A 24477-nucleotide genomic window follows, 5' to 3' on the forward strand; every position below is an offset into this window, starting at 1 on the left:
TCCTCTTCTCAGTCTTTCCCTCGTAAAACAGAGCAATTACATGTCCAGGACAATCCCACATTAAACAAACATTAGCTCTCTCTCCAGAACCAGACCCAGCCAAATTACATTGTTTCCAGATGCCCATCACAAGCCCACCCTCTCACCAAACCCCCCCATCTCCTCTCCTCCTACTTCTTTCTCCTCTTTCTATTGTTCTTCTTTTCTCCTCATGTTGTGTTCCTCTTTATCTCTCCCCAAAACAGCCCAAGTTAACACGGGAGTTTGTGAATAACACCAGAGCATGCTGCTTTCAATTATACAGCCACATCCACTACTACTGGAGGAGTTTTTTTTTGTTTTTTCAGTGTGACTTTTGTGATCAGGTCCGCCAAAATTTACTCAGCTGTGTCCGCGTGTGTCCACACTTTAATGAAAGCTGCCTGACTGGCTAGTGGCTGGATATATCTCTGTTTGGATACAATGTTATTCGCACAATAGGTGCATCTATAATCTGTGAAGGAGCGAGATAGTGGGCCTCAGCTGTGCTCTGGCCCTTTGTTATGGCTATTCTTCAATAAAAACAAAGTGCTGCTAATTTCGGTGATGAACACATTTAATTTCCTATATATCCCTTTTTCACAATATAAGCCCCCCATTAATTTGTTACACAAGTTTTTATTTGGAAGAAGCAAAATTTCGGAAATGTTGGATTTTTATCAGCAACTAGCCCAGATTCCCTTTTGTCGTGAGTGAGACCTATGTTTAATAAAATTGTCACTGAGATCAAAACCCAATGCAAGACTGGCAAACTGTCGCACTATCAGGTGTCAGAATGTCACATTGAAAAGACAATTGAAAGCACAGCCTCAGACTTTAGCCAGTGCGTAGGGTCAAAACTACCCTGATAGGAAAAGCTATGCATAAGGTTTTATGTAAATTTCAGTTAAGATTCATACTGATGACAGAGGGTAGAAATAAATGGCTGGTCAGCTAATGTTTAGCTTGTAGATAGTTTGCAATAACCGTCCTCTTCTATTTGCCAGCTGTATTAACCCGCTATTTATTTTCCATCTATAGTCTCATTCCTCCATTGCTATGAACAAATGAGCCATAATTTGCTCACTGCAGCGTTATGAGTCAGTTCGGTTGTACGTTTAGCCTTTAAATGATCTGATCAGTAGAGCAGAAACAAGGGTCAGAAGAATAATCTGCCACTACTTTTGTCGTTAATTAATCGTTAAAGTTCTTTTTAAATAAGTGAACATTTTATTCTCAATTTCCAGCTTCTTGATTGTAAGAATTTGCTGGATTCCCTTTTTTTTATTTTAATAAAAGTGATAGTGAACTGATCTCCAAGTCTGTGGAGTGCTGTTTTGACATGTAAAGATGTCACATTGAGTTCTGACATTTAAATTAATTGATGATGAAAATGCTAGTAGCATCCCTACTGATCATGTTTACATTTGAAACCATCTATGCCAACACCTGTAACGTTTTGTGATTGTGACCTAACCCCTTAACCTGAGGTCCCCAACCTTCTGAACAGGGACTTTACCAAACTGTACCAAAAACTCAGAAACACCACTGACAAAAGACCACGATATACACTACCAAATACATATGAAAAGCTCATTGTGCACTCTGCTGTCCAACACACAATGTGATGTGTGCAAATGCTCAGAAGGCAAACATTACAATGTGTTCCTTTTAATAAAGAGATGTCAATAAAGCTAAAAGTCAAGTTCTAGCTGTAAACCGTAAGCCACGGGAACCCTTGCAGACATGGGAACCAATGTCACATTGAGTTAGTATAGTCTAAGCTCAAGGATAAACAACGGTATCACAAACGGTGACCAGTTCTGTCTTAAAGTCTATGACCCAGACTGGATGTCAGACACTTTTCAAGGGAAAAAAAAACCCTTGTTGGAAGCTTCCCATGAAATAAACCTTTTGGAAATGTGCCTTGTGCCCTTGAGCAACACACTAGAACACTTTGACATCTAACTGTGTGTGCACGTATTTGTCTTATTATTGTTGTCACTATTATTGTATTCACTCTGAGTGCACTCTTTTGGAAACAGCTGTCTGGACTGATATCTTAAACACTGAAGATTGAATCAAGGCAAAGTAATCTCAATTTATGTTTTTCTTTTCCATTTTCAGTCATATACAGTGGGCGTTTATGCATGTGTGTAAATAAAACAGAGAATTACAATAAGCCCTGAAGGGAGGAAGCATCAAAACAAAGCTGCATAATTGCATTTTATATGTTTTTATGTGTGTGTGTGTGTGTTTACGTGTGTGCATAGATGTCTGTTTATAAGGGGGACTCATCAGACAGTCGCTACATGGTTGAAGGAGCATTCAAATACACTCACGTTTCCACATCACCTAAGGGCATCTATGGGGACCTCCTAATACATCTCCAACCCCCGAATACACACACACACAAATATGTTTACGCGCACACACACACACTTATCTAGGACCATGCAAATCTAATGAGACAGCCAGACACAGATGTTTACAGACAAACCTGAAGGCAGAGGTTGCTGAACAAAAATATATACACTTTAAGACTGTCAATAGTCAACAGCAAGCGCTCGGTGGTCAGGTTTAGTGTACTAACAAGATCCATAGATACTTGACTGCATTGCAACAAAATTATTTTAAATGTAATGGTTTAAGCTCCATCACTTAGTTACTGCTGTGGCGCTGTTAAGATTTCAATTTTAGATAACAGTGATGTTTCGTAGAAGTTTCAATATTACTTCGGTGCCACTGTGCATGACTGATTTTAACATCCCATTTGACAAACACTCAATAATTTCATCAAATATTATTCCACAAGTGGAGACTCCATTTCAGCACAAATTAAAAGTGTGGGACGTGAGCTGGAAAAGTCATGAGATGAAGACAAAGGATCGGAGTAGACTGAGCTGCAGACTGCAACTCGACGCTGTGCCTGCAGCAACAGGCCTCAAATTGAAATTTTAGAGACAGTGTCAAACTGTGCACCACATCCTCGGATGAATCCCTAAATGTGGAGATGTGTCAGCCTTTTAGAGCAGACTAAAACAGATTATAGAAATGCTACAAAGCAGCACAAGACATTATGTTGTCTTTTGTTTACTTTAACAATATCAGCTGATAAATGCATTGTCTAATGAACTGATCTTTGAATATAAATGCTGATGATTTGTTTGTTTTTCAAAACCATTATAAAATATTTGGGTAAAAATAGTCATAGGATAACTTAGCTTAGCATAAAGACGGGACACAGGGGGAACAGCTGGCCTGGATCCAAAGGTGACAAAAGCCGCCTACAAGCACCACTGAAACTCACTAATTCAAATTTGTACCTGCTTTGTTCCAAAAATGTATAAACTTTTTACAAAGTGTAAAAATTACAAAATTGTGTTGTGTTGTGCGCTTCATGGGTGACATTGTGCTCGGCCAAGAAATAGTTCTGTACATAAGCATAAGATTGCAATTTGCCCGTTTCAAGTCTTCATGCTAAGCTAACCAGATGCTGGCTGCAGCTTCATATTTAACAGACAGATATGAATGGGGCAATGATCTTCTCACCTAAGGCTGAATCCAATTGTCCATTCACGTGACCTGCGGACTGAGCCATCGCAGACTTTAGTCGTGCGTACTGCAAAGCCACTGATAGACAGCCCTCAAGGTCTGTTTCACTCACTGCTGTTCGAGCGCCAGCTACAATTATGTTCACTGTGTGTACAGTGCAGCACTTGCCTGTTGTTGTTCAGTCACATATCGTATATATTTGGCATTTAACTGCACAGCTTTCATAAGGTATGCTGCAATAATAGCATGCATTTAGAGTTCCTTGATAGCCATTCTTCTACATATTTTTGTACCTTGATGTAGAATATTATTTCTTGCCTAAATGATTCATGTAAATCTGTAATACAATTCATAAATAGTTAATTTTGTTTGTTTTTTTAAAAACCGGATACTGGAAAAAGCACAACTTCACGTACATATTGCAATGAATTGTGACAACGATGTATTCTGGACATTTGGATTCAGCATACCTCCCAGTAAAGAAGGTGATATGCGCCATTTCCCCAAATCCTAAAAGACAACTTTGGATTCATTGATGATAATCTTTGATAGATCACATATTGAAAATGCTAAACTTGACAATAAAGTAAGCTCACACCTCACTAAACTGTCACAAATGCCTGTGTCAACTACTGTACCTCATCAAGGTAGACATAATTAGCAACTACTAATAAACTGATTGCAGACAGACAGACAGACAGACAGACAGACAGACAGACAGACAGACAGACAGACAGATAGACAGAGGGTGTCACTCACGTAGTCGGGCAAGGCCGTGTTGTCTCCCTGTCTGCCTCTCAGAGACTGTGTTGCCTGCTCCAAAACCTTGTTGTGTTTTTTGGAAAGCAAAGCAAACAAACTGCAAGAGAGACACAGAGAGGGGGGGAAGGAGTGAGAGCGGCAACGACAGATGAATTATACATTTCACCAAAGAACCCAAATACACAGTCGTGACACTGCACATGTTGACCAGTAATTTGTAATGTGCTGTAAATACTCAACAGTGGCTTTTACTCTGCTGAAATGAAGAGAGAAGCCTTTATTCAAGACAGATTATTATGAGAGACAGGTCTGTTTCGCTTTCTAAATGAGGCCTTTAAAATAATGAATAATAATTAGTTTTGTAATAACAAAATAATCATGAAATTGGCAGGAGACAGTCTTAGAAATGATGTATCAAAACAGTATACTTCATTTAACATCAATTTACAATCACAACTGCTTTTTCCAGCTTTTATTTGCCTGTGACGTGTGCAGGTCACAGCCTCGATAACTTTCCGAAAATGTTCAGTAGTTATACATGTGTTTGTGTACGTGTTTGGTGCCTTTGTAGGGTGAGAGTCTGCTATTTGACCCACAAGTTAACTGACTAGATTCCACCTAATTGTGTGTGTGTATGGTTGTCTGCATGATAATATGTGATGGCTGGACTCGCCATACATCAAGACTCCTAAAGTATGCGTGGGCGACCTTGGGTAGCAACAGGGTCAAAAAACGCACGCTTTTTAAAGTAATTTTTACTTAGCGCCTGTGCACAGAAAAAAGTTGCTGTCATTTAAAGTCATTTTTACAACTTTTTAATTAAAAAAAGCAAACAAGTTCTCCTGTATTTGTTGTCTAAAAATGAAACATCTTTCTCTTATCTCATCTTATCTATCGCAGTCTTATTTCTCAGAGTCTCATATCGTATTCATTGCAGTGTTTATCATCATAATTATAAGTGACCTTCTGTTTTAATTACAACTTTTTAATAGTCTTTCCAGACCCCGAAGGCTGGTGAATGTTTAACTTGTGTGTCAATCAAGGATATAAATTAGAGAATAAATTAAATCCAATGAAAGCAAAGGGCTGGGGAGCTCAAATGCAGAGTTCAGTTAAGCCCCTTAGAGCTACACCTGTCCATCTGTCAGCATTGGAAAACACACACACACACAATCTCTCAGCATTCTTTCGCCAGGATAATTGGCCAAATGATAGCTGAATAGAGATATCTGAGATGAGGAGGACTGCTTGTTAGCTACAGACCTAATGTCAAAGGCCCTATTAGCTACGAGTACTTAAATGAGACCTGTTGTACTATCTATTCAGTTTTTTTCTTTTTCAAAAGAGAGACCACCAACCATGTACCACCTGGGACGTTTGCCCACAATAACATCCCTCATTTGGGCCAAGGCAGTGACAGACACGGCGAGGGAAGCAGCGACACAGAAGGATTTCCACCCTGCTGACCTGATCCCAAAATCAGTTATGAGACTCAAGTAACGACAGACGTGGTCCCCACCTGACACACTGAAGATGTAAAGGTGCTCTGTCTGTACCAGTTCAAAGGATTCTTTTTGGACACACACAGTGTGTGGTTGTGTGCAGTTCATCTAAATCAGTATGTGGACATTTGTATATATGTAAACACGTCAAATTTAAGGCGAGCATTAGTGACTGCTCAAAAATACGTTTTTATTAAAATGCTGCTCAAGTTTTGAGAGAATTTCAGATTTTTTGGGGGAAAAGTAAAATGTAAATTAGTGCATCAATCACTTTTATCTCGATAACCACGACACTTGTTTAGCATGTGGTCAAAACACAACCTTAATTACATCAGTTCAAAAGTGGCTTAAAATGAGTTCTCTTTCTTGGTTCGCGTCTATAATAAGTCATAGTTCAATAACTGCTTCATGCCACACCATGCAACCACACCTGTACACATGTGACACTGCAAAAAAACATACTGAAGCATTCAGATAATTGTAAAACATTTTACATTCATTCAGACATTGCTGATCATCATTTTTTATCCAGTATAAATATATACTGGAGATGAGAATTAGAGAACAAATTTATTCTCTGGAACAGTTCTCCTCTGTCCACACAACGTACTCCTCACAAAGGCAAGTCTAGCCATTTTATTCTTTCTGCTGATGAGAGGTTTAGTCACAACGAAACACTGTGTGCCGGGACAGATACTTGTCCTGTTCAGCACTGGACTGGCGAGCAACTCCAGCTGCAGTGTTGAACCGATTCCCCAGAGAGTCTTTGCATAGTCCTGTCCTCCATCTTTCTCGTGTACTTGTTTTATATAGACAAGCAGCTTTTTGAGGGACTTAAATGAATCTGTGTCCTTGTAAAATTTCAATATTCATGAAATCACAGACCCAAACTATCTTGCAATGACTGAGAGGGTCATCCCTTTGGCCTTCATCTGGACAACCTGCTATCTCATGGTTTCAGTCACCTTAGAGCAGCTTGCCATATTGCAAAGTAACAAGAAGAGCTGCAGATAAATAGGGTGTGTCCAACAATAAGTAAATTGTCCCCAGGTGCCAGATTAACACCAATAACTGGGAGGTATCTGAAAGTGTTCTTTATTTTCGCTCAGTTTTTTTTTTTCAAAATAAAGATTTTGTTGAAGTGCCTATGATTGTTAAACATGTTAGTGCAGCAGTGGTATAGCCACAGCAGAATTCAAATTCTGGACAATAAAAAAAAAAGCAGTAGTTCAGAATAAATCAAGCACTATTTACTTATTTTCTAATTTTGATCTCCGGTGTATATATGTTTGGCTCTTTAAGTGCCTTTATTTGTAGAACAGCTGAATAGTGATAGGAAATGGGGGAGAGAGAGAGAGAGAGAGAGAGAGAGAGAGGAGCGAGAGTTTAACCTGGGGCCGCTGCAGCGAGGACTTTGAGCCTCTGTATATGGGCCGCCTGCTCTAACCGCTTAGCCACCGGGTGCCCCCATTTTTGATAATTTTTATGTCAAAACACATTCATGTGATGGCTGGCTGTGAAAGGAGGGAGTTAGCGCTACGTTACTCATAGGTTATGTGTTGATGTAGCTCAGCTTCCATTTAGTGTTACTGTGCAGTACACCGTTGGAAAGGGAAAATGACTGGCTACATTCCTCACGACTGACGTGTTGATAGCCAATGACAGCTTGTTCTGCCTCAAATGCGTAAAACATGTAAAACATGACAGGAGCACTTGCTGGAATAATAATTTTGGCAAGAGTTTCATTTTGTAGGCAGCAACCTAACGAAAACAAGCATACCCAACAACCCTACGCAGTAAGAAGAGGAAATGCACTTTCCGTTCAAACCAGATGGGTTTTTGTTTGACAAACAAAGTTAGCAGACAGTTGACAATGGACCACCCCAGCTCTATTTATTCTTTATTTTTTTGGACTTCCGGGTGCAGTGCAGTAGAGGCATGCAATGATGAGTGGAAACAAGGCCTTAATACTTCCTCTACAGTTAAAGACGCAAAAGGAGGTTTTACGTGTTTTTGCAGTAATTTGTTTTAAAAGGGTTTTTTATGCACAATATGGAAAAATGAACTAGAGCTAAAACATTAAAATGATACTCAAATAACAGATTATTTGACTGATAGGAAATTCAGGCCACTAATTTGATATATAGTTCGTAATTCTAATAATATTTAAGCAAAGATTTTAAGCTCTAGCTTCTTGATTTTAAGTATTGTTGTTTTGGACTGTTAGTCAGAACAAACAAGCCATTTATGAGATCGCTGTGGGCTCTGGAAACTTGTCATGGGCATGTTTTTGGCCACACAATTAATAGAGACAGTAACAAGTGGATTAATTGGACATGTGTGGTGCCAGATGAGACTGTGGATATGCAGGACAAAGGAACAATGCAGCAGAAAGGGAGTACTGATGCTGGTGGTTGTGGCGGAACGCAATTCAATTTCAAACCCACTGCTGCCTGCAGCACCAACTGTCATTCTCTGTGTGTGAGGATCAGAGTTCAGCACTGCCTGGCAGACATTTGGAAATTCCTGGCAGGAAATTCCCTTTATCTAGCCAGCCAGCAAGTCAGTTTAGCCCAGCCCTGGCCATCATAGTCATCATCATTATCATTATCGTCAGACATGGAGTCCGTTTCTCTACATCACTACAGGACAGACGTGTGCACATTCACAGACAGTTTTCCTCTCTGCTCAAAACACCAGAGTCACAGATATGGAGAGAGACACAGACTGCGAGATAAGAGCATCCTTATGTGTGTGGATGTGTGCACGTCTTCAGGAAAGGAAGCATTCCTTCCTGTGTGTCTGGAGTTCACAAACAGACGTGAATGACTTGATGTGTGTGCAGTTTGAACCTTGTCCTCTCTAATCCCTCGGTTCCCTCGCCGTACATAACGTTTTCTGCACAGCCACACCACTTGTTCAATATTCCATTTCTTGGTCTCTTCTGCTGCAGCCACTGTCAAGTTTCTATAACAATCTTTGAAATTAATGAGTGTACGTGTGTGTGGTTCTTAGGTCAATTTCTGTCTCTCTTTTAGCGCCTTCGCTCGCCTCAAACAGATGAAGATTGCATCGAAACTTGCCACTTACTTGACGCAGCAATTAACTGTTGAAATACACGCCAGCTAAGTGTGATATACACTACTTATGCTATTGATTTCACTACATGCAACTAAAAAATGTCTGAAAGCACATTATCCACATTCACGCCCCGAGGAAGCCCTCTGGCGGAAACGCATTTACTGCTTTGATCGTGTGCCACCTTTTTCCACTTTATTAACCGATATTTTTCGTGCATGCACTCTTTCTCTCTCGCACACATGTTGCCTTTTTTATTCAAATCGTCAGCAAGAACAAATGCACATTCAGCACAAATTAGAGTTAGTAAGGTTCGGAGATATGACGATGCCATGAGACAATAGTGTCAGACTTTTCCGTACCATTTATACTGTTGCAGTCATTTTTTCATCCTAGGTGTATTAGACCATTGTTGTAAATTCTGCATGTTGAAGACCAGGGTTATTTTTAGTCAATATTGAAAATATTGTGATGAAATACTTGATTTTGTGGTAATTAATTCACTGAATTAGCCAAAAACAGGCGTCCATGTGTGGTGATTGTATCTGTTAACAATTCCTCAATTTGTCATATCAAAATTGCGCCGATATTTTACTATAAAATAAGATATACTGAGGACTTTATTCACATCATCAATCCTCCTAGTTGGAGGTTATTGTTGCTGTCGGGCGAAAACCAAAACTGCCATTTTTCAGGAATGTGAGGTATTGCTGGCAGTTTAAAGATTAAATAGAGTTACAAGATTTAGTCACAAGCTCGTTTTAATACTTTTCATCGGTTAAAACTTTATAAAACCCACACACAGACTGATTCATGAAGAAAAAGAAAAATCATAAACTATGGAGATACAAGGTTTTCCGCCAGACAGCAACGATATAAAGACAAATAAGTCAAATAAAAAGGTCACGATCCAGATTCTTATTTAAACATAAAACATATTCAATGTCAAAAGGGCAAAATACACAATCGACATAGACTTGGTCACTGAACCTCAGTATTTGACAACTTTTAGACTACTTTTAATATTCTTCCAAAGCAGAAATTGGATGCGGAGTACAGAAGAAAGAAGCTACTAAAATAACATATTCTATCATCCTCTGTTCCGATCTGTCTGCTATGTCATTTGTACTGGTAGAATATGTCCTCACCTGATGATGCGCTGGGCAGCGTACTGATGGAGACATCGGAACTGGGCTGACATGTTGGCGAGTGCAGCAAGACAGTTGGTGTGAAGGTACTTATCCTGGGGAGGATGCACATAGAAACATACACAGGTTACCCACTGTTAACGACAAATGATTCTTCTGTACAGTTCCATCATGACAAATGTGGATGTGATGAATTACTATTTGGTTTTCGGAATGCGTAAAGGTTTGCTTTGCAAGTGCACGTGTTAAAGTCAAAGTTAGACTTACCCTTGTTCGGGTCATGTTGAATTGGATGGTGCGGATGACCACCAGGATGAGCAAACTGCCAAGTGAGATCTCTGTCAATGTTCTCTCTGTGTACCATGGGACGTTCTTCAATATCTGTGAGGGGGAAAGAGACACAGAAATAGGAGATGTTGAAAACATCAGGAATAATTATGGTTATCCCGGCCATTGCAAATAAAGGAAGACTACAGTGGCACTACCTGAAATGTGAACAATGTGTATTAAACTGTGTCTACCCACCACCTCGTGGATGGAACGATTGAAGGAATCGTCCTCTGTGAGGATGAGGAGGATAATGAGGGCCATGTAGACATGATGAGAATTTCTGTCCTCCACATGGTAAAGGATCTCGAGGATTGGTAACACCTGAGACGAAGAGTGGGAGAGCAGGAGGAAGAGCTGAGCATGTGTGTAGGTGTAGTTTCAGAAATTGTACTCATTAAATCCTTGTTACAAGATTTCACAACCAAACAGCCAGAGGGCACAAAAATGTAAATATCAAACTCGCAACAGATGCAACTGAGAAGCTGAATATCTTTTCAACAAAACATAAGGTATGCTCAATCGAAAATGTATTCTTTGTATTGTTCTACTCAGAGAAAGGAAACTTTTGTTGTCTTGCCAGGGGGCTTTTTGTGAAGCTTAATCTATCACCTAGCCCAATACAATCATATTATTACTAGTACTGTTACTATAGTAGTGTTGACAGCAAACTGAGCACCAAGTAAAATACATGCTAAAACAGTAAAAGCAGCACTGCAGATGCTAGTTGAGAATACATTTACATTATGTACTAAATCATGGCTGCTAAAATATAGGAGGAGGCAGATGCTATATTCAGAATATGCAAAATGGATAATAAAAGTGAACCGCTAATGACAACAGCGTGCAAGATATTTCAGAATTATACAGTCAGATTGAAATCAGTTAGTAGCTAGAATGGTGAGCGATGAACCCACACAGATACAGCGTTAGCTCATTACACTGTCGAGCAACAATGCTTTATTGTGGCTAGACTCATTAGCAGCCCCACTACATAATAAGCTCAAGCCAGATCTGCTAATGAGGATATTTTATTATAGCAAATATAAATAGGGAATAACACAGAAAGGTCATACAGACAGACATACATGAATTTAACTGACATGCAATTTTAAAATATGATTGTCAATTAATATAACTTCCTGTGCATGTTCGGCAATTACGAGAAGTGTTCTGTTGCAATTAGTTAAGATGCCAAGTCTTTTCAAACTATGGCTAAATGTACAGAATATACAAGGAGTGAGCCGGAATAGTTGACTATTTAATGTCTCAGTGGTGTTAAAAGTGGTTATAAAAAAAAGGCTCATTCCTTTTGGGTTATATTGGGGTGCTGAATATCTGATTTTACATAGAATTTATTCCCCAAAAATACATGATATATAGCCTATTTTGGAATACCACTCACATCGGAACATAGCACTAACAGAGCACTAAATATATTTTAAATTTATGAATGATTCTCTGTGAAATCAGCAGGGGGAGAAGCTTAGAAACAGCTGTTTGTGGCTTATAGCTCTGTTTTTTCCCATTACTACTCCTGTTTCTTCCTACAGAATGAGGGGGAATTTAATTTCAATTAGGACCAAAAGTTCTATCTGCCACCACAAAAAGCAAGCAGGCACTAAGTGACATGTTTCTGTCTGTTTATCTATCTGTCTGTCTATCTCCTCCTCCTCTCCGTTAGATGGACAGCACCACACCTACACACAAAAAACAGCGCTGTCCGTTCGTCTGAAACAACAGCTAAGCAACAGTCACATCATGTATCTCATAATATTGTTGTTTATGCTCGGGGTCAAAAACAAAAATGAGAACTGATTTCAGCCCTTTGTCTGTGTTGAAAAAATGGAAGCCAATGTCACAAAATGAGAGAATAAACAAACCTAATTTGACGATCATTTGACTACAGGCAGGACATGACAAATTAGATTTGACCATGTAAATTCTTAATCAGGGACATCTCTACTATATACAGTACTCCTACTTCCAACCCTATTCAATAAACATCAAATTATTTAGTGTTACACTGTGTGAAAGAGCCTCATATGTGACTGTCTACCATGCTCATATGTTACACCATCTGACATGCCGAGCTAAAGATTGATTTTCATTCACTAAATGCCTCAGTACATTCACTCCGCTGTAAGGAAGAACTGGCACGGTCCCACATGGACAGAATAGCACCAGCTGCCACCGCATACATCCTCACTGTTTACCGAGCCATGGCATTGGTCCTAGATGAAAGGATTTCAAGGCTTTACCCATGTGTGTAAAGAAGGGCTGCATAATTGTGTTTTGTTAAGGATTATCCAATCACACAGTGTTCTTTGCTTTCGCCTTGACAACACAAAATCTGTCAGATTGAGACAGGAATAACGAATGTGCATTCATGTGTGTGTAAATTAACAACCATCTCCATAGCCATCCTACCCACCAGATTGTCCATGTCAGTTCTGGAGAGCATGTATGTCCTCATGTTGGTGTTCTGGTGAAGGAGGGTGTACAGTAGAAGTGTGGCCTGGTCGGAGCGCTGCTGCTCACACAACGCTGTGTACAGACTGTTGAAATTGATCTGGAAAGTGTGAGGTTGCTCCATGGACAGTGACGATGTATCTACATGGGTAGAAGTATCAGGATTATTATTATTTAGTCCCATTACACCATTAACCTCTGGGATCATACACATGAACACTCTGAAATATGTACTACAGATTATAATAAATAAGTATATTACCTTGTGTGTTTCTGAAACAAGTGATAGCCTGGCGGTAGGGGTTGGGCCAGTCGGGCCCATCTGTCAGATTGGCTAGGACCAGCAGTAACAGAAGGCTCTGATTGGACAAAGGTAAGGGGTTGTGTTCCTGGTCTATCCCGGCTTTGCTGCCAGTAGCTCCACCCAATGTGAAGACACTCCACAGCCCACCTTGAGACGAACAAATAGTACACAGATAAAAATGTATACATGTTTCTTTCCATTATCTTTTTTTGCTATATTGTTATAATATAGGACTTTTAACAATAATAATTTTGCTCTTTTTTCCCCCAGTGTGTGATACATTCAAAGCACCAATTAATTGATATTATTAATTATACCCATTGATGGACTGAGACCTGCAGCTCTCTTTTTCAGTACAGAACAGATGGGTGGATGGATCTGTGCAGGATCAAGCAACGAAGAGCAGCCAGGTTGTTTATGTCAACATTTTTATAGAAAGCATTAAAGTATTCTCACAACTTGTAGCTCTTCAGTCAGATTTTTACACTTTGTAGGGAAATTAATGCAAAAGAGTATGTGCAGTCGGACGGATGTAATCAAGGCCAAAATGGGCAAAATGAAGTTATGCATGTTGGTTTGCGGCAACTGAACTTTGAAAAAACATAGACAGAGCCGCAGAACAAAGAGAAACTGGAAGTAGTGGCAAAATGAACTGGAGTGAGATTGGTTTTTCTTGTTGGGGGCGGGGGATGAGAGGGAGCTGAATTTCCACAGAAGTGCTGGCGCTTTCAGGCATCACGAAAAGCACGGGAAGCATGAAGACCAAGGTACACAGATGACAGTCTCTGGCTCCTGCACGTCTAGCCACACAGAATGCACGAAGACAGCACTAGTGAGAGACAGTGTTGAAGCTCCACATTGATCATGCTGCTGAATTTGAAGGGGAAGCCCAGTAGAGTTGTTGCCATCTAGTGGCGAAGGATTGAAGAGGAGATCAATTTATCTGACTAAATCTGAACACACTCTCAGTGGGAGAGGAAATCATGTTCACATCATAAATTCACTCGGTTACTTAAGCAAAAAAAAAAAAGAGTCAAGCAAACAAGCTCCAAACATTGTAGGGATAAAATCCTCTCCGTGCACTGACATCTTACTACATTAAAAGATTAACTCAAGGAGAAAATGGGAGGTCACATCCCAGTGTCCTTCTGCTCATGGATGGAAAGAAAGGAAGAACTTGTGTTCGTTTAAAACTTTGACTGGTTTCAACCTTACAGGGTCTTCATCAATTATGCACGACAAAACTTGCTCTGCCTGAGGGTTTCTTTTCAACAACTTGTGACTGTGTAAAATCCTTCCTAACATCCGTGGTTTATATGTTGGTTTGCCTCTAAATTCACTAATGGCTAAGGGCTACTCCAACACTGAGTCTGATTGTGTATAAATGTGTATGTAATTCCAGTGAGGAGTGGGGATGGATTTGTTTATATTTGAGCAAAAGGACATCAACAAACTGCCTCCACAACAAGAAAAAATCCCCAACAGAGAGATTACATCATTTTTCAGTCTGTCTCTCTCTCTCTCTCCACACACTTGTGTCCTTCTACAGCTCAGAAAGAGAAGTGTGTGACTGAGCCTTGCTCGTCTCATTGCTGGCACCACAGTGACTAGCCCGACAGTGTAAGAGAGCCCGGTCTGGCAGCCACATTTCCTGCACTCTTGCACACATACACTTAACTCTCACACACAGTCACAGAGCTCTATTTTACCTTAGTGGGTGCTGTTTGTTATCCGCCTGGCTCGGTTCCCTCTGCCTGTCTGCCTGCCCACCACATAAACCCAATAATGCTACACTGCTTAGGCCTGCTCCGGCCCTGGCCAGCCGCCCAGTGGAAAAAGAGGAGGAGGACATGAAGGGGAGGAAAGGGAAGGGGAAAGTGAGGAAAAGAGAAGGTCACACACGGACACAGAGGCTGGCATGATGGGATCGGTATCTGGGCTTCAGAACTTGGGGGCAGTGAAGGCATCCTACTGTGAGACAGGCAACACAGCTGCACCTACAAAGTCTTACTTTACTTGAGCCACAACATCTCTGAAAACTCTTCATGACCTACAAATCTCTACTGGTCTCCTTACAATATTTACACACCACAAGTTTTTCTGCAGCATATGAGCTTTAAATGTTTGACTAAGCCTTGCTGGCCAAAAGCTGACTTCTATATTGAAACCAAAATATCATCACACAATAAAATATCTGCAGTGTTTTTCCAGATATTCAGACGCGGGCTGTAAATTGACGTCTGCGCAAAGTTTTGTGCCAATCCACTGAAGATATTTCTCAGGATAAGTGAAAGCCTTGACTTACTGGTGGCTCTGAAGGAAAAGTCAGGGGATCACCAGTTTGGATTGATCATCTGGGCACCATGAAAGTGTGTAGAAAATGTCATGGCAACTCAATGGTTTTTTCAATGATATTTCAAATCCAAAGCCCAACATTGTGGACCAACAGACCAACTAGCAGACCACTGGTAAAATATAAACCTCAAAAAGGTATATATGTATATATATGCATCACCAAAGAGACTAAATCTCTGTTCTGTTTTTCCATTTCATTCTCTGCTACATGCAGATTGTGAAGAAAAAGGGAGCCGAGGCGGGAAATATTTCCTCATAATTAAAGCTGAGAACAAACCCTTCAGTGCAGACAGAGACGTGAACGCCTGGTCAACAGAGACAGACAGAATGTGCTACTTATTTACTTGCATAACAGAGAATGAAATATGACATCAGGGCTTTGGGCCAATGCCTTGGCCAAACACACAGATACACACACAAGTACACCAAAACTCGTGATGATTATCCAAAAATGCACATGGGGGGAAACATGCTATACAGACAATAAACAAACACACTATTCAGATAATCTCTCACAAATGAAAATATGTGCTCACAGCACTTTCATCCAAAACCAATCCAAAGCCCTTCTAACAAAAACATATTATTATACATTATACAATATATGAAAACATTCAACAGACTTACAGTGATTTTGTTACAAATGATCATAATCATAGTAAAAAGACAGGGCTAAAACCCTAAAGTAATCTTTAAATACCCTTTCCCGGTCTGACCAGCTAATTTTCTGTCAAGTGTGCTATACAAATGAGGACCTAACTCACATACATGTAGATACAACAAGTTGTCGGTTTATGGGGCTGTCACCACTTATAGAGTAGATTGACTAAAAGAGAAGCAAAAGAGTTACCGTTAACCTGTCTGAGGCAGCAATGAGAAACATGAGGATTGCACAGGACGTATCTTCATGTGTTGTAGGCAGATGGTGGCTCAAATGGTATTGTGTGTGAGAGAGGATGTTAAAAGTTACAGGAAAACACACAAAAAATGTAAAAAGTACATAGGAGAGGAGAGGAGGAACGTAGAGTAAAGCAGATTAGAGGAGAATGGAGGGAGGGAGAGGGCCGGAGAGGAGAATGGAGTGGAGAGTAAAGTAGCTAGGAGTAGAGGAGAATAGACTGGAATACACCAAGTAAGAGTTGAGTTGAATAGAAAAGTAGAGCGTAGAGTAAAGGAGTGGAGAGGAACAGTGGGGTAGAGGAGAGGAGAAGAGTTGGGTTGCCAGTCTGGGTGATAATCCCCCTGGAGACTCTCGTTCAGACTCAGACAGCAGAGTGTGTAAAAGCAGGAGGAGAGACATCCTGTCCACCCACACATTAACATGGCTACGGAAATCAGGCACTGCTTTGCATTGCCAATGACCAAGTGCTTGTTTCTGGGCAAAATACAGACCATCTATGAATGTGAGTGTGTAGGCATGAATGATTTTATTTGCTACTGACATGAGGAACATGATTTCTATAAAAAGCAAGGCAATGTCTCGTCCAGAACACTGTACAGGGATTTACCAGCCCACACCAGAATGAGATGTAGGCATTGTACGTTTCAGCAAATCAGAGATACGTTGAATCTCAACGTTTCTGAACATGTGCCACCCGTTCTGATTTCCTACTTTTCACATAACGACATTTCTTGACGCTCCACAGTTGAGGAAAACGAGGGTCAACATTGTAAATTCAAACATTAACGTTAGGTGTACGCATCAAAACTAGTAAGGTTTAGGAAAAGTTAGTGTTTTGGTTTAAAATAAGTATGTCTGTTAAGGCATTAACATTCGTGACAAGACACGGACGGGACATGAACCCCGCTTTCCTAGGTCTGTGTTTGACACGTCCATTCACCCCGACCTCCTCCCTAAGCGGAGTTTGTGGCTCGTTATACTACGTCAACTGACATCCAGAGTACATGGATGGTTTTATATTGGAGTGAGTTGAAAGCCTGGTATGTCTCATACAGACGTATAAGGGTTCCAAATACGTTTTATATCAACGTGTCTGTGGTTTGCAGAAACGTACATTGCCAAAAAAGAATCTGGCGACTGGGCTGGTATTTAGCGACTTTATAGAGTGTGTTTGAAAGGTCCTTCTGTTAGACATTCACAACTTGGTAACAAATGCTTTGATTCCAGGCCTTCTGCTGAGATAACCCAGATTAAAAGATACTTATATAACTAGTCAAGTGTCATTATAGTGTAAAATGGTGCAATTCCCCTTTACAGGCTCAATATGTGCTCCTGCAAAGTTAAATACATTCAACTGATATTTACTTTGACTATAGAATGACACCCATGCATAAACCCATTTTTAACATTCAAATTAAAATGTGTACTCTGCCAATCCCTGATGACCGTGTGCGTGTAGGAGACAGAGAGATGGAGAAAGAAAACAAGTGTTGTTTCTGAGCTCTGAGCATAAGAGCGCTTGTGTCTTTGTTGGTCCGTGCGTGTGTGTATAAGGGAGGCGGCTGCAGACAGACAGGCTCTAGGGGATTACAGAACAGGACAGGGCACCATAACTCATCAGGCCGATCACTGGCCACAGACAGACAGGCTGGGTTGAATGCTGATGACTCGCTGATAGGAATCTGCCACCAACAACCGACAAAGTGCATTTATCTATGGGGGAAACCCAGCCCTATTCTCACACTCACACAAACATGCATTCAAAACACATACACACAGAGCACATTACCAGTCTGATACACACATATTCTGTTCATTCTTGACTCATCACTTTCATCCATGCTGCCATTGCTGTCAGTGTGGCTCGCACATTCATTTCTCAGATTAATCAAATTTCTCACTTGTTGACTCCAAGAGAAAAAAAGGAAAAACTGACACTCAACTCTCTTTTTTTTCCCGTCTGGCTCTTATTCATGATTCCTATAATTTCTGATGACGTTTCTTTGACATCACTGCAACAAAGTGCAAAAGGGGCAAGCAACACAAGGGATCAAATAATGAGACGTAAGGTTCGCACCCCTTAAGGTACTCCAAAATAAATCAAACAAGATGATATGGAAGGATGATAAAGGATATGAAAGAAGAGCGTATATTTCTCTTATGCAATATTAGGTTGACTTTTTCCTTTTATCTTTTGAAATACTGGATCATTTTGCATCTTCGAATCTCCCACAAATAATTTATCATTTAAATGAAACACTGTTAGAAGGCTCACCAATCATGTTCACACCAAGGGCATAACCTGTGACTGATGATCATAACTAGACATTGCTTCATTTTAGAGGGTCACATGCAAAAAAGGTTGGGAACCACTGAAGTAAGCCATATAGTGTGGCAGAAGACACATGTGGACAGCATCCAAAATGCCCATTAGAGTCATTCAATGCAATAAAAACAACAGATGGGTTTAAGTTAAACCAGGATGCAGCAGTAGCGGAAGTAATCAGATAATTTACTTACGTTAAAGAAAAAAATACCACATTGTAAAAGTACTTCAATACAGGTAAAATATCACTGAAGTAAAAATGCAGAGAACTTCCCCCTTGGCTATAATATCAGATATGTAAAAATGAGATGTGTCAATTTTCATTATACTGTATATTATATACAGTATATATTATAAAAATGTAGTTGAGTCAAAAGTACAATGTTTCCCTATGAACTGTAGTGGAGTAGAAGTATAAAGCTGCATTAAAGGGAATACTCAAGTAAAATACAAATACTTGAGTAAATGCACCAATGGCAGGATGACACAAATAAAAACTGGGGATAGCTCTACTTGTATCCCTTGAACTGTGGTGGTGAGATTACGTAGGTTGCACAGGTTGTTGTTGTTTATTGTTTGTGTGTGGATGTGTGTTCTCGTACTTGCCACCCCTGACGCCAGGCCGTAAAGCAGGCCTCCCTCGGCTTTCGGCTCAAAGATGTGGGTTGGGGGAGGACATTTCTCCTGCCTGATGAAGTTATAGAGCAGCGTCTTAACCAGTCGACTGGTTAAAGACAAGCTGGGGAACAGAGACACAGAAGAAAAGAGAGCTCAAAACCAGGAAACCTTAGGGCACGCTGTCTTCTGAGGAGGTATAATATGTGATGTTGTCAACATTTCAGGAATCATGTGAGCCTCTATGAAACACTGGAAAATCTGCAACACAGACGCGAGCTCAGCTGCAAATGTTTCTAAATAAAAGCCCTGAGGTTATCTAGTCCTGTGGCCATTAAAGCTGTTCATCATCTGCTCAAAAGAATCATTAGTTCAAACTGAATGGGTAAAGCTTAATTAAGAACATGAACAAAGATTGCAAATTATTCCTGGACAAGAAAAGAAATCTATAGCTCATTTGTCGACTTTTCTTTATTATCTGCCACTAATGTGAGTGGCTGACAACCCAGTCATAGTGTAATGAAAAGCAAAGCCTAGACACAGGACTTGTTCTTACATGCAAATGCAGGTGTGTGTGCACAGCCAGACAGACTGAGATCCTATTCTCAGTCCACAGATGTCCATATCAGGTGTCAATTTTGAGACTCTACTCTTTCCTCATCACATCAGCTCTCATCCGCTGAGTGACACATTTGTAATTGGTTGTGCGCAATATCCAATATCACTGTTTTTTTCCCACAGCCTTTGCTTTCTCAACTGGCCAAATGGCAAAAAACATTTTAGATCTGTTTTGCCAACATCAGCTACTTGGAAGGTTTTTTCTTCAGCTCAGTGGCAATTAATCCAAAGTGCTCTCGTTTGGGTCTTATGCTGCCAGAGCCCTGAAAGAAAATTACTTCTATCCTCCATCCACCCACATAAACGGCACTACCAGACTTCAAATGCATGCTGTATTACGGCATCCAATACGATTCAAGCTAATAATGAACTAAGTTAAATTGGGTTCATTGTAAATTAGTGGCCCTCAGGACTGCAGTCTATTCACCTCTAGTCAGTTATACACTTTAACCTTCACAACACCATTAACACAACCCCGCCTTCTACTCCAGTGGAAATCTGATCGAGCCTCATCCATCTCAGAGTGGTATGAACTGATAGGTAACTCTGAGAAACTCTTTGGGAAATGGCAACCCTTTATAACATATCTCAACTCAATGATGGCCTTACCACCAGACAAAACCTCAATCGACTTTTTTTTTCTTCTTCCACATTTATCTTTTCTTCTTTCACTATCATTCTTTTTTATTTTCATTTTAATTTGTGCTTGTCACAATGTTTTATTATTCCTCCTTGAGCAGGGAGGCTATGTAAGGTAATGCAATGGATACATATAGTTGGGATTGTAATAATGAAGTATTGTAGTATTGTTATTACATTCTTCCACTAATGTTTTGAACCAGCCTTAGAATGCTAGACCTTGCAAATGAAGGTTAAACCTGCACTCTTCAATAAAGAAGTGAAAAAAGTACAGGTTGCTTTGACATTATTAGCATTTATTAAGTTATCCTATCTCCACATCTCATATTGTTGAATTTTTATGGGTATTATATATAAAAAAGAAAGACTTGTTGGTTCACTTCACAAGACCAAAACGGAGACAAAGGTCTCGTTTGACTAGATTTAGTATCAATTGAATAACACATGAAGACATTGTTTGGAACAGGATGAGATTGTCTGGAAGCACAGAGATAGATGAACAGTAGGCTGTATCAGACGGTGCCATATTGGATTGGAGAAGATCCAAAATGATCTGGGCCTGCGTTCAAAAAAAGTAGTCGACAGACTGTTGATGGCCCAGTTACAGAGACAAGTGAGAATAACTCGTAGAGCAGTTTAACACTTTTACTTCTTTTTATTGCAAACTTGGTTTGGGGGGGCTAAAGTTAGCTTTAATGCATTGTTAAAGATAAGGGTTAAGTTGAGCTATGTAGTTTTAATAGTTACTGTTTGGTTAACAAGCTGTAACCTAGACCTGAAGCCCTGGCCCCCTGCTGCATACAGCTGTTTATTCAAAGTTTACTAACATTAAACAGTGTGATGGAGCGTTATCGTAGGTCTTTCCTTCCTGCAGCTGTCAGACAGTACCATCAGCACTGCTCCCAGGAGACCACGCACCAAAACAATAATAATAAATAATGACAATCTCAATCAGAATGTGCAATACTTTTATTTTTCCTCTGTGCCTAGTGTAAATTTAAAATACTTAAACAATTCTGTATATATTGTTCCTGTTATGCTTATATTTTTTACACTTCCCTGTGTTTATTTTGTTCATGTTTTTCTACAATTTACTGTCTCTTATTGATGCTTCTTCTATATGTGCTATCCACTTTGCTGCTGTAAATAAGAAATTTCCTCTTTGTGGGACTAATAAAGGAATATCTTATCTTATCTTATTAATCGTGTCCAAATTACACCGACCAAATCAAATTCCACATAGCATGTCCTTGGGTTCCCAACAATACCTATGCCCAGTGTGAAGCACATCGGACAAATGGTTCTCGAGATATGCGAAGGACAGGCAGACAGACATTTCTTGCTTTTGTAGTCGAGTAGTAACACGTGTGTGTATGTGTGTGTGTGTGTGTGTGTGTGTGTGTGTGTGTGTGTGTGTGTTTTCTTACCATCGTCCCTTCATGATGTGTTGGTAGATTAAACCATCTCGGAGGATGTCTTTGTGGAAGAGCTGATAGGAAAAGAATACCAGTAGCGTGGTCACGGCTTCAAACAGGATGCTATAGGTGATGTCACTACAGTAAAAGACAAATGCGTGTAGAGTTAATGCAAATAAATTATAATCTCTTATATCCCAACCTCCAAGGGTGTAAATATATGTATAAGAAGAGCATGCTCAGATAATCCAAATAGTACAGACAGGATTGGCTACAGTTCCCCCCGCGTCAACATAAACAGGGCTGTTTGACGGTAGACAGTGAAAATATTCTAAATATATCGACGCTTAAAATCATATTGATTATGTTTTTAGGTGGCTTAAATACATTTAGCTGCTGCCCCCTTCAACAGAAGAAGTACATTGCTTAGCTTCCGTGTCTACACTGCTTCTCCAAACTGGGTTTGTGCCGACCACCACTGACTATGGATAAGTACCTCAAACAACCCCATTAGAGAAATCTGAACTATTCTTTTAAGCGTCAATACGCATCAACTGCCTACCTGAAAAAAAGAGAATTACATAAAAGCTATTGGCATCCATCTTTCTTGTGAAATGAAGCCACAGAAGGTGGTAAAGTCTGTTACGGATTTGGAGGAACTTAGATTCCCGTCCAAACCACGAGCACGTACGGAGGAAATGGGCCGACAGCCACAAAGTGGTGGAGGGAAGAAAAACAGGTAGAAGTCTTGATGTTTGGAACAATGAATAATGTTGGAATGCTGAATACACTTGTGCGAGAGCCAGGGTTTGATATCCGGAGACAACAGAAGAGAGGGACAGAGAGAATGTAGACAAAGAGAGAGAGAGAGAGAGAGAGAATGACACAATAAAGACAGGGGAAGAGAGAGAAATGGAAGGTGCTGCGTCAAGGATTTAGCAATTGTCAGTCGTGTTTCTGTGAACTTGTTTTGACACTGCAGGGGAAGATTTTGTCCACAGAGACATACACGCTGTATATTTGTCTCTCTGTGACAGACTGAGTGGCAGGCAGGAGATAATCCCAGCACTGATGAGTAAACACTGAAATATTCACTCATTAAAGCAGAGTGTTAGCGTGCACGCCGCCCACGGAGAGTAAAGGATAATACCATTTTTCAATCATTATGTTCCCTCCTCTCCCACTCATTGGCAGTGCTCCTAATCCAACTTTCATTTCAAGTCTTTTCTCTCCTTCCGAAACATCTTTTAGTCATATCCTTTCCTTTCCATTTTGTCCCGTCAGCCTGGCTGACGACTCTGAAAGTGAAACATATGGACATCCGAGCCTGACCTTGTTCCGTAATGCATTTCAGCTTCTCTTAGTTAGTAAATCAAGGAGCGAATGAGGCTGCAAAGAGAGAGAGTTACACGTACAAACTGCTTTTCATTAACTGCTCAATGACGAACATCCGATTCCATGACACATTAATGACCAACAAGCATCAATAAAAACAAGGAAGTCAAATTAAAAGAGGGGCTGGGCTGACAAACAACATAAAAGTCAACAATACTTGAGGTTTTCATGTGAAATTATGCTGATAATATAAATGCCAAACCTCCCTTTGTGGAGAGTGCAAAATGTCACTTTAGAGTGTATCCCAATCAGCCTTGCATGTTTGACCTTTTTAGTGTATATAAGACACAATGCGGAATTGAATTCCACCTCCCTCTCACGCGCATTCATACACAAACAAACAAGGGAGATACTTACAGCAGGGGCACTTCTACGATCAGGTGAATGAGGTTGGATAAAAGCTCCTCAAGGAGGTCCTCGCTGCCCGTTTCTACACAAGGGGTTGAGGGAATTATATGAGACATAAATGGCAGCTCGTTGTTGATCAGTCTCCCTTTGCTCCCACTGTTACATTCCCTCTGCCTAGCCTCCCCACCATCCATATGTCATGCTTGCAGTACAAAGGATTGACATTGAGAGAAATTAGCTAATTGGGATAACAGAGTTTCTGCAGGGTTCGCCGAGTTAAATTTAATAGTTTCTCTAGACATTTTTAATACCACATAAAATGCAATTTAAGACCTGTTTCACGATCGTGCTGGCTAAATTATGAAAGTATGATGGAAAACCAGGAGAGATGATATTATTTATTATTAAATCACAGTTTCAGAACTTCACAGCAGTATAGAGCAATAATTCCCAACGATACAATTAATCAAATTAATGCGTCCTGGACATAGATAAGTGGCCGAAAAGGATTGGATGGATTAACCAAATTAGAATGACTAATTCATTTTTTTGCTTAAATTCACACTTGCCAATTACGGGATGATGAGCTTCCTGGCTACTGTACCAAGCAGTGGTTGACTGTGCTTGCTACAGGTCTGATGGTAATTGAAGATCCAGAAAAAGGAATGAACTGCGAGCACAAATGTTGCGACAATTCTG

At 40.1% G+C, this 24477-nt stretch overlaps 1 protein-coding gene across 1 annotated transcript in view; it reads right to left on the reverse strand.

Moving 5' to 3' along the window:
- The window catches only part of dym (dymeclin), a 56224-nt gene that overhangs the window by 24958 nt on the left and 6789 nt on the right, over nucleotides 1-24477 (reverse strand). Inside the window, exons 6-14 of the mRNA XM_083930007.1 lie at nucleotides 23788-23860; nucleotides 22048-22173; nucleotides 19351-19487; nucleotides 13125-13313; nucleotides 12825-13003; nucleotides 10589-10714; nucleotides 10331-10444; nucleotides 10064-10158; nucleotides 4333-4432 (exon numbers count right to left, since the gene is read on the reverse strand). Coding sequence (XP_083786133.1) covers nucleotides 4333-4432; nucleotides 10064-10158; nucleotides 10331-10444; nucleotides 10589-10714; nucleotides 12825-13003; nucleotides 13125-13313; nucleotides 19351-19487; nucleotides 22048-22173; nucleotides 23788-23860 — 1139 coding nt within the window. The remainder of the gene's footprint in view (nucleotides 1-4332; nucleotides 4433-10063; nucleotides 10159-10330; nucleotides 10445-10588; nucleotides 10715-12824; nucleotides 13004-13124; nucleotides 13314-19350; nucleotides 19488-22047; nucleotides 22174-23787; nucleotides 23861-24477) is intronic.

Source organism: Echiichthys vipera (genome assembly GCF_963691815.1).
Source record: "Echiichthys vipera genome assembly, chromosome: 16".
NCBI classification, from domain to species: domain Eukaryota; kingdom Metazoa; phylum Chordata; class Actinopteri; order Perciformes; family Trachinidae; genus Echiichthys; species Echiichthys vipera.